This window comes from Penicillium canescens (genome assembly GCF_028828765.1).
Source record: "Penicillium canescens strain IBT 15451 chromosome Unknown utg000015l_segment0_segment0, whole genome shotgun sequence".
NCBI lineage: Eukaryota > Fungi > Ascomycota > Eurotiomycetes > Eurotiales > Aspergillaceae > Penicillium > Penicillium canescens.
In genome coordinates, this window is record NW_026703977.1 from 206,560 (window position 1) to 215,827 (window position 9,268).

At 48.0% G+C, this 9,268-nt stretch overlaps 2 protein-coding genes across 2 annotated transcripts; one reads left to right on the forward strand and one right to left on the reverse strand.

The window, feature by feature from the left end:
- Nucleotides 1-404: 404 nt before the first annotated feature.
- N7446_014191 (SDR family NAD(P)-dependent oxidoreductase) lies at nt 405-1,393 on the reverse strand (the record flags this gene model as incomplete). Its single annotated transcript, XM_058522930.1, has 3 exons — nt 405-619; nt 690-1,164; nt 1,214-1,393. The coding sequence occupies 3 exons, from the start codon at nt 1,391-1,393 to the stop codon at nt 405-407; spliced, it is 870 nt and encodes a 289-aa protein (XP_058364768.1).
- Nucleotides 1,394-2,847: 1,454 nt separating this feature from the next.
- Nucleotides 2,848-5,503, forward strand: N7446_014192 (uncharacterized protein). The gene is made up of 3 exons (XM_058522931.1): nt 2,848-3,345; nt 3,391-4,224; nt 4,284-5,503. The coding sequence occupies exons 1-3, from the start codon at nt 2,996-2,998 to the stop codon at nt 5,365-5,367; spliced, it is 2,268 nt and encodes a 755-aa protein (XP_058364769.1). The 5' UTR covers nt 2,848-2,995; the 3' UTR covers nt 5,368-5,503.
- The last annotated feature ends 3,765 nt before the right edge of the window (nt 5,504-9,268 follow it).

The window sequence follows — 9,268 nt, forward strand, 5'->3', positions numbered from 1 at the left end:
CTCCCCTAGGATATACTAACATATTAGGAGCCCTATTTTAAATATTATACTTCAATACTTCCTCTAAAAGAGATTTGGTTGTTATACCCGGCCAGACAGTAAATATCCGACTGACTCTGAGTAACCACCACCCACCGTTCCACAAATAATTGAACAATTTGATTGCGCTGTAAGATAAAACTACAGCTCAGTCCCGCCGAGCAAATTGACGCGAAAGGAAAGCCTATGCCACCATAATACATAGAATCTTAGGATGCATAGGCGATTGTTTCTCCTGAGTGACAGTCGTGGACAATTAAGCGCTGGGGTAATTCAGAGAGTACTAGCTACCGTAGCGTACTAAGCCTTGAGTTCTAGATGCTAGTGACATCGGGTGAATAACCCTGGTATATTTCTTCTTACGATTAATAAGATCTCGGGTGAACACTCAGAGCTCCTCCATCGACGACAGAGACACTGCCATTGCAGTAGCCTCCCGCCTTGCTCGCCAAGTATAAGATCGTCCTTGCCATTTCCTTTTCCACCCCAAATCTTTCAGCCGGCGATATTGATTTAGGCACAACACCTGCAGTCGGTTCGTGTTCTTCTATTAGGCGTGCCGTGATGCGTGACGGAAACCCTGAATAGTGCATTAGCAATGTCGAGAAAGAAGGTGAGACGGGAAGGTATTAGGGAGAAGGAATACGTACAGCCTGGGTCAATGAGATTAGAGCGGATGTTCCATGGCACGAGAGCAGTAGCTAAATGCATCATCATGTGCGTGGTAGCTGCCTTGCTCGAATTGTATATGAAGTCTGTGTATCCGCGAAAGAATGCTGCCGCATTGCTTACTGTCACAACCTGGCTTTTTGGTTGATTTGTATGCGCTTTATTTCCCGCATCCAGAAGTTCGAGAAACGCAAACGTCGTATTAAAGACTGCGATCGTGTTCAGGCCAAAGACAGCGGCGAGGTCGGAGTCCCGAAGCGTGTTGAAGTAGTATTCACGCACCTCCTGAATCGACGATTTGGGTGTCGGTTTTGGAATTGGAACCGCTGCACCTCTACCAGCATTGTTCACAAGGAGATTAATATATCCCCGCTCCTCGGCGATTTGGTCGACGGTGGTCTGGAGTTCAGTTTTTGACGTCACATCACAAACGAGGGCGTGCACATTGTGGTGAACCTAGGGGTGGGATCAGCCAAGGTTAGTAAAGCAGGACAGAGAAAGTTACCGCTTCTTGTGCAACTTTTTCAATGCCATAGTTTTCTATATCAACAGCATATACTGCAGAAGCTCCATTTGTAGCCAGCGCCCTAACGATCATTGACCCGATTCCTGACCCTGCACCTGTCACCACTGCTACTAACCCATCAACGGGGAATAAATTCTCAGTTGAAAGATTGAAGGACATTTTGAAGACATGCACCTGAATTCTGTTGTGGTAGGGGAGTGTTGCCGTGCAGATATATGTTTCGGAGTCGCCAAAGGATTCAGGCATTACAGTGGTTTAAGCTGCTAACTTTGGTTTGGGTATACACCCAAACCCGTTGCTATATTTAAAATATCTGAATTTTTCTGAGTTTTTGGGCTCCGCACTCTGTAACTGTGTCCTCTTGGGCTTAGCGCCGATGCGCTGGCCGTATCGGAAAGATAAGGAAAAGTATTAGGTAGTACGGAGGCTAACGGAATCTGACTTCTGAGGCTGCAGGTGGTGAAAAAGATGCATATTAAGTGCCCTATGAAGGAGGAGCTTAGCAGTCAATTGGCTAAATATGGCTACTTATAAACATCGTTCAAAAGATGGGGTCAGACAACACGGCAGCGGATGCAAGCTGTCCCGCACAAAATACGACTTGGATACGTAGGGAAGTTTGGAGACGGAAAGCATCACAATGCTTCTACTTTGCCATCTATTAGAACATGTTATCCTGATTATTTCCTCAGCCTCTTGTTAACAAAGTGGCATGTGGAGCCCTTGGTTTACTCTTTTTCATGTTTGGCGCTGTCTAAGGAGGCTTTGGTGGAAACAACAACCAGGGCACGGATTGCCGTCCTGGAAAACCTAGCAATGACCATTTGCAAAAATTTGCGTTAGTTGGAAGTTAAGAAAAAAACCCAATAGATAGACTGAATGATGAACATAGGGTTTTTTTTATTCCGGTAACTTTTAAATTATAATACCTGTTTGATATTTTTACTTTGTGCAGATTTTTGATAACGGCCAAGAGCAGTGCAAGCATTTTTGCATACGCTCTGTGGAGCAATCGGCTACTTGGAGCGGTTTTATGCTCAGCCTGAAATCCTTCAACACTTTCACCCCTCTGTCGGCATCTCGTGTTCCGCTGGCTATCTGGCAATGAACGGCTACATCGGCTTGTGAAATGCAATGCGCATAAGCGAATCGGTATCTATCGGACGAATACGGAGCACGGCAAACCTTGTCGGGGTTTGAAGTATTGGAATAGGAAAATCGCTCAAGTAACTCCTGGAAAATAATATTTACCATATGCACTGCCAGATAGTTGTACGTAACCGCATATATACCCAGATTAGAAGCATACAGGTATATGTCGGATTGACAGATACTGGTATGTGCTAGTATTGAGGTGTCCCATTGAGATTCATTGGTAGTTGTATCTATCTGGATCTGTTGAAGCGTTATCAGATCTCAGGAGTCGTTCCTAGCGTGTTACGACGCTGGTATGCCGAGCGTACCCCGTTTACCATACAGAGACAAAGAGAGAATGCCAGAATGGGTACTTGAGGAGTAACCCTGTCCTTAGTGGTAAAATACCACCCCCTCAGTTCGACACAAGAGTCGTTTCTGCCTATGTACTGTAATGTCGATGACCCCCAATGTTACCGTTCTGCCAGTTTTACAGAACGGTGAACCCAATTGGTTAGACTCCGAGAATATTGTCTTGTAATCAAGTCGTCAGTTAAACATGTACAAGGGGCAAATCTCCCGCTCGAATGCTTTTAGCTTCCCACTGCATTTCACTGTTCCTTGATAATGAGTGCCAGCTTCGGTGTCCCGTCCTATTTGAAACACCCCGAACAGGTGGACGAGTTGGCACTGTTTCATGACAACTGGGCTGTGCCTAGTATCGCACTTCCTTCTTTCGAGGCGGCTATCCCTGGAGGTTCATTCACACCCCCAGGAGATAGAGCAAATGCCAAAGTTCCCATCCCGCGAAATGCTCAACGCACCAATTGGATTAACAGAGGTCAAGTGAGTCGAGCTTGTGAAAATTGTCGCGATCAAAAGGCCAAATGCAGCGGACAACGCCCAGTTTGCCATCGGTGTCAAGATGCCGGCGTTGTGTGTTCTTATGGCGACCGGAAGAAGGAAAATATGGCCAAGTGGGTGACACATTGACCAAGTTAGGACGCTTCTAATAGAATTAGGCAGTTGAATGATCTGACTTCGCAGGTTGACACGCTTGAATCCCTGCTGCGTGATATCTATCCCAGGCTCGATGTTCTATCATCCCAGCTAGTGGATCAGACACTGAAGGAAATACGCTCTCGAACTCCGCTCCCCCAGTCCAATCCTGCTGTTCCTAACTTGCCCACCCTCCTACCAAGCCATACTTGGCAGGTGAACCCTTCGTTGTCCTTCACAGATGCTAGCCTGCGCTCTCCGTTTGGTACTGCGGAGTACACAGACGAGGACTATAATCGGGATGATAAGGTACAGGCCATGGGTTTCGTTGGCGAACACTCGGAGATGGCATGGTTGTACAGACTTAAACGCGACCTCGATCAAGATAGCTTTCCACCAATCGAGGAGACCCCTGGACGCCCTGCGATTTCCTCCGTGAATTACTTCCAAGATGATTCAGACCTCTTATTGCCCGACGCCATCGACCTCACACACTGGCCCCCGCAACACCTTGCTGACAACCTCGTTGACGCTTACTTTTACGCCGTGCATCCTGCATTCCCGATATTCGGCAAGGTCACGTTCCTGCACCAATACCGGTCCTTTTACTCAAATCCGAATTTGCGACCTGGCAAGAGATGGCTGGCATTGCTAAACTTGGTCTTTGCTATTGCGACGAGATATGCAGTCCTGACCGATCAGCTCCAGCCGGACCAGGATGATCATCAGACATTCTTTGCACGGGCCTGGAGTCTGAGTATAGGCAAAGTCGCATTGCTGGACCATCCGGACCTGCAACAGGTGCAGGTTGAGGGATTGGCCGCGTTCTATCTTCTGTCTATTGGGCAAGTCAATAGGTCGGTATTTGTATCTGTGTATATGCGGAAGCTTTCTGATATGTGATATCATCTTCTAGATCTTGGAGAATTATTGGGATCGCGATTCGATCGGCGGTGACAATGGGTCTGAATCTTCGGAGCGAGAGCGAGAGTGTCCCGCAATTCTCGAAAGAAATTCGCTACCGTTTATGGTGGGCGCTTTTCATGCTAGATACAGTTCTTTGCGAGATGACCGGTCGTCCTCTAAGCATGAGAGAAATATTCTACACGACACCCCTTCCAGCACCATTCCAAGAAGAGGATTTTCGGGATGATCGGGTCGTGCAGCTTATCACCAGACAAGAGATTCGAGGTGCATTCGTTACTTCCTTGCTTCCTAATAGCACCTTGACTCCTCTGCAGGATGGTGTGAGTCGCAAGCATCCGCCCCAACTGGGATTCAGTCAAAGAAAGCGGGAGATCCGAACCCCTCAAGCACTGGTTGAGAGTCAAACACCTAGTCTAACACCAAACACGTCTCTCTACTTTTTATACGCGGTGGATCTAGCCCATCTCCTACGAGAGACGATAAACATCCTATATGCCCCTAGAGCGACGCGATTATCGCGTCGCGAGATTGAAACAGCAATTTCTACCTTCAATGACCGCGCTGACGACTGGCTTTCTCATCTACCAGCCGAATTCAATTTTGCAACGCCAAACACCAATGTAGCACAGCCATTCACACAGCAAAGTGCCAGTCTCGCGTTCAGATTCTACGCCACTAAATTGATCATCACGCAACCCTCTCTCCGTCTCTGCCAGTCTTCGACGGAACCAAGATCTCCAGGGGCAACATGCGACGATATGGCGACGATATGCGTCCAGACCGCGTGTCAAATGCTAGACTTACTACCTGAGTCAGCAGATACTTATTGGCTGTATAGCATTGCTCCATGGTGGTGTGTCCTCCACAATATTATGCAGTCGACGACTATTCTCCTTGTCGAGCTCTTTACTCGCACTCATCTGGGTACAGCCAAGGCCACAAGCCTTATCCAACGAGTGCAGAAAGCGACTCGATGGCTGAATGAGATGTCTGCTAAAGATCCTTCCTCGCAGCGTGCCTGGTCGGTTTGTACTGATATTCTCTCGCGGCATGGTTTGAAGTTTTGGCCTTGATGCTGAATGTCTTGCGCCCGCTTCTGCTTATGGACGGTCATGGTAACTTTACGTCTGGGATTTTGTTTCTGATTATGCCATATCTCGCGAAATATCGGTATGGTGCCGTGGTGCATTTCTAATTTTTATTATTATTATAGTACAATATATAACGTGTTTGCCAAGCGAGCCGCCACCCCAAGCGAGCCGCCACCCCACCGCTATCTAATTATTTTAAATGCATTTATCTTAACCAAAACGCCATTAAATTCGATAAGCTAAACTCGAGGTCTATTAGGACATGTAGTCATTCTATGACCCTGAATTCCACATACACTACACTTCGTTTTTGCCCTCGTACGCGGCTGAGAAGGTGCCGGAGCTGGCCCTGCCTCATAGGATCCTTGTGCTAAAACTGCTTGCTCTGGCTGCGCCATTAAGGTAGAGGCCTCTAAAACTGAGAGACCTTCTTCGGAAGCTATTTGCCTTTTAGACCGAGTCTTTTTTCGCTTCTTCTTCTCGTTTTCAGCGCGTAAATCGCTTACTTCTTTCTCGAGAATAGCTGCCGATTGCATAGTAATTTGACACGCCTTTAAAACCTGGTTGATTGCGGAATTAAGCGGGCTTGGTGGGATTTTTGAGCGCTGTTTTAGCAAAGCTTTAATTGAGGAAGCTTGCTTTTGTAATTGGACGTAATTCGAAGGCGTTTTTGGCTCCTACTCGCTTCCTCGGCTCGAGGGGGTGTCGGGGTTCGAAGGCAAATATCGAGCTTTGAGATCACTCGATCGGGGTTATAAATATCGTCGGGGTCGATACCATATTGAAGTATAGTCTTTTGGACGAGAGAAAACCAATCTGTAATAGTCTTCGGGTCTTCGCATTGCGCACGCTCGAAATTGTACCGTTTTGAGAATCGGGAGGAAAGGAGAGGATGCCTTTTAACGAATTTTGTAACCCAATTCTCGCCGACCGAAAGAACGGGGGTAGATCCACGCGCCGCGAGTAATAGATCCGCCATTTCTCGTACGGTAGAAGGTCTAGGGGCTGCACCGCGAGAATCCATAGAGAGAATCCATTTTTGAAGTGATTCCTCTTCAATTTCGGTCAATTTATAGGAATTAGCGCGACAAATCGCGCGGTTTTGAACCCCATTAAGGCGTGTAGCGAGAGTTGAATTCGGTACGTTAAATTGGCGCGCTGCTTCACGAACAGACGAGATAGTTTGATTCTTAATAGCCTGGATAGCTAGTAAGATCCTACCCTCTTGTTCTTCTCGTTTTTGAGAGGATTGAGTACGAATTGGTGGCATGGTAGGTGGTTAAAGAAGGAAGGTCTAATTAATTGACGCGTTTTGGGTGGGGTGTCCAGCTCGGTAGTGTGTCCAGCTCGGTAGTGAATTACGTTATGAAGGAGGCTGCCCCACTAAGGCAGAGAAGCTCGCCCGAGGCGCCACTGCCGACAATAGCCTTCACCTCGATTTCGCAATCCCCGAAGGCATTAACCCCGGGAAATATACGTTGGCCTGGACGTGGTTCAATCGTATTGGGAATCGTGAGATGTATATGAACTGTGCCCCTATCACCGTGGGTAATGCCTCATCGCAACAATGCCACAAGAGCATATAAAAGCAAACGCCTAATTTTCCACCCATGTTCGTCGCCAACATAAATAAATGGCTGCGTCACCAAAGAGAACGTGGACATTCGGTTTCCTCATCCAGGAAGCATTGTGGAGCACAATGGCGAAATGGATCATCTTCTTCGCGAAGGTAAGCCACCATGCACCGGAACACCTACATTCAGTGCCTTGGCAGCCATCAAGTCAACTATTCCTGATCTTACCAAGGGTGTGCTTGGAGAGGCTGTTTCATCTACCACATCTACCGCTCTTGCCCGCATTCCAACTTCGGTTTCCTCTTGTCGTGCTCCTCGCCGTAATTAGGACTATAGATGATACGTATCGAGCACTCAGGGCGCATATGTATAGGCTGACGTAAAATCAAAGGAGGAAGACCATGGCAAGATGCCTAATCAAATTCAGTGAGGACTTCAGTGTCGTTGTTTCTCTTACTCTAATTTGAAAGAATTCAGTCCGAGGTTTAAGATTTGTGATTCGCTCTATTGTACAGTACTTAGAATGACTGGATGAGATTGAAAATCTGGGTATCATATATAAGATCGCTAATTCAACAGATCAGAAGAGAATCCCGTTATCAAGAGATACGAGAACGTTTTGCATCTTCTGCTTCTGTTTGACATAGCGTCGTCGTTTGGCTGCCCCCGACCGTTGTAAAGCCGGTCGACATTTCAAAGTAGAGCGATGGAAGTCAATGATCAAAGCACGGCCAAGCTCTTCACTCCAAAGGACATTGTCTCGCCGCAGGTCGTCGTGTGTTATACCAAGGGCTCTAATTTCCTTGTTCGATTTGTGTATCTCGCGGCGAAGCCACTGCGTCAGCTCCATCGTCGCTGTGCATTCGCCTCCCCAGCCCATTACGAGCATGTGGCAGATTTCTCCAGCGCCATGAAGAAAATAGTTTTTTGCGAAGTCAATCGTACCCAAGAATACAGGTACAGCAAATCCTTGGGCCTTGCGCAGCACTCGATAAACCTGCGCTTCGCGGGAAACTTCTTCCCATAATCCTGACGTGGTGCCTTTACCGATGACCGTGTAACCATATCCCATGCAGGTAAGTTTGAATGGGGCACCGTATGAGCCGCAACCCCCAGGGGGATGCAACGATCTATATTCTCGTCCAACTCATTTTTCAGTAAAAGTATCATGTCCCTGGCCGAGATTAAATGCTGAGCCGCGAGGTTCCTGCCCCGGCGATGATGGCCTACATTGGGACACGACTCATCAAGAACATCCCCGTTCTGCAAACCGAGCAGACATCGTTGCGTGCAGAATTGCGCGGCACGGCGTCGATGATGGTCGTCTTGGTTAGGCCCAGTCGTTTGCTGGCGACCTGATCGTCGAGCAGACGGTGAAGGCGTGACTTGGCTGATCCTCCGCTTATGGCCAGTTGCTTGATTGGCGTCAGAGCCGGACGAGTCCGGTGACTGCGAACGCGGTCGAATCTCTGAGGGTGCACAAGTGGTTTGAGATCGTGTATGCACTCGACGGCCCTGGGAGTTCTCTTGCTCCTGGGAGCCTCTGAAACGTTTGTGGGAGCCAAGAAGCAGCTCTCAAGGAGCCCCTAGCCCTAAGAAGCATACGGACGGAGATGTGGTCTGCGCGGGACCCACATGGGTGCATACGATGTTGGTGGGACACCTGAATAGTCCTGCACCTCACATTGCTGCTAACCATGGCTATGACTCGGTGCGCCCCCAGTTTTGTTCCACATATGTGTCTCCCTAAATGCGAGGAAGCTTCTCTCTATTGCTTCCTTGAGCCACGACTTGTCTAGCGTCAGCTATAGTTGTCCTTGATATTGATTGCTGATCCGCGACCCTATCAACCTCTGTATCCGTGAGACCATCACATACAAGACCATTCCTCCTGGGAGCCCGATCGGCTGCTCCAGGAGGTAGCAACTCCTCGCATTAATGACCAGGCCGTACGCCGGGAAGTCTAGAGCATTGCCATCTATTGACGACTAAGAATCTTTCTTTCCACCCGAGATCCACCACATTTGATTGTGAGAAGAATACTTATATGGTAGATCCTGCCTCCCGGGAACTTAAATCGTTCCTGATTCCCACCTATCAATTTCCTAAAGCGTACAACAAATCATCCTGCATTCCGAGCTCAGACAGATTGCCGCAAGATATATCTTATGACACATATAAGACAGTCGAGCGTTCTCTTCCATCTCTCAGCTTTCTATCCAAGTCACCCACCAGGCTAATTCCACACGAACCAAGCCGTAATCAGCTCCTCTCAACCCAACATTTCAATGTGAGTATGCCCGCCTCCA

What these genes read in the sequence shown, in the direction of transcription:
- N7446_014192 (XM_058522931.1), top strand. Translation starts at nt 2,996, where the DNA reads ATGAGTGCCAGCTTCGGTGTCCCGTCCTATTTGAAACACCCCGAACAG. An exon ending in AAGAAGGAAAATATGGCCAA is followed by an intron (nt 3,346 to 3,390) that starts GTGGGTGACACA and finishes TAATAGAATTAG; the next exon opens with GCAGTTGAATGATCTGACTT. An exon ending in TCTATTGGGCAAGTCAATAG is followed by an intron (nt 4,225 to 4,283) that starts GTCGGTATTTGT and finishes ATCATCTTCTAG; the next exon opens with ATCTTGGAGAATTATTGGGA.